General features: G+C 45.2%; 1 protein-coding gene across 1 annotated transcript in view; it reads right to left on the bottom strand.

The window, feature by feature from the left end:
- LOC112073827 (HEAT repeat-containing protein 5B-like) overlaps positions 1 to 1,159 on the bottom strand; it is a gene marked incomplete at its 3' end in the record, with an annotated part of 50,114 nt that overhangs the window by 13,089 nt on the left and 35,866 nt on the right. The window contains 1 exon segment of the mRNA XM_070440294.1: positions 630 to 880. Coding sequence (XP_070296395.1) covers positions 630 to 880 — 251 coding nt within the window.

Raw genomic sequence — 1,159 nt, 5'->3', positions numbered from 1 at the left:
CACCAGCTAGAACAGAGAGATTATAGAGTATATAACACCAGCTAGAACAGAGAGAGATTAGAGTATATAACACCAGCTAGAACAGAGAACAGAGAGATTATAGAGTATATAACACCAGCTAGAACAGAGAGATTATAGAGAGAGATTATAGAGAGAGATTATAGAGTATATAATTATAGAGAGAGATTATAGAGTATATAACACCAGAGAGAACAGAGAGAGATTATAGAGTATATAACACCAGCTAGAACAGAGAGATTATAGAGTATATAACACCAGCTAGAACAGAGAGATGGAGTATACCACTTTTGAGGTCTGAAACAAATTTGAGACATGTTTTGGTGTAGTTCCCCTTTAATTCCAGTATTCACATAGCAAGAGGCTGTTGTTGATCAGTGTCTCTGTAGTGGTGGGGTTTACACAAGAAAAAAAAAAGTGTTCGCTCTCTCTCCCTCTCTCTCTCCCTCAAGGTCAATTCATTTAGTTGATTAAAGGTCAATACATTTTATTATATTGTTGAATTCAGTTTTAATGTCTGGATTCCGTGATTCGGTCCGTGTTCTCGGCATCGCAGATGGGATTAGCGCCCTAGGTTTGAACCGAGGGAAACGGGCGAATGGGGTACATACCTTTCCCTTGGAATGCGGTACGCCCAGAGGACATTGGTGCACGCCGCCCAGCAGAGCAGCCATGGCGAAGCTGTATCCGCTGACGGCCTCTGGAGAGCTCTTCAGGTTGTTAATCCGCTCCGCACAGCGCTCCAGCAGGGGAGTCAGCTGATAGGGCAGCGCCACGGCAACGCAGCGTAAACACCAGGCCGCCGCCAGACGGGCCGCCATGCTGGGGTGGAGCAACACAGAGGAGACCGTCTCCAGGAGACCTGAGGGGTCAGGGGTCAAGGACCAGGGTTAGTGTGTTACTTATGACTACCCTACACCTGTACACTTGTTAGGAGCCCTACACGTGTACACTTGTTAGGAGCTCTATAACTGTACACTTGTAACATTACATTATCAAAGTATATGAGGACTTTTTCGGCTGGTCTCGTGTGTGTGCCTGCATTCATGCATTGTGTGTGATTGATTGATTGATTGACTGTGTGTGTGTGTGTGTGTGTGTGTGTGTATGTGTGTGTGTGGTGTGTGTTTGAATAGTATAT

Source organism: Salvelinus sp. IW2-2015, unplaced genomic scaffold (genome assembly GCF_002910315.2).
Source record: "Salvelinus sp. IW2-2015 unplaced genomic scaffold, ASM291031v2 Un_scaffold2384, whole genome shotgun sequence".
NCBI classification, from domain to species: domain Eukaryota; kingdom Metazoa; phylum Chordata; class Actinopteri; order Salmoniformes; family Salmonidae; genus Salvelinus; species Salvelinus sp. IW2-2015.
The sequence above is the reverse complement of the archived record's forward strand: the minus strand, read 5'-3'. Positions and strand labels throughout refer to the sequence as shown.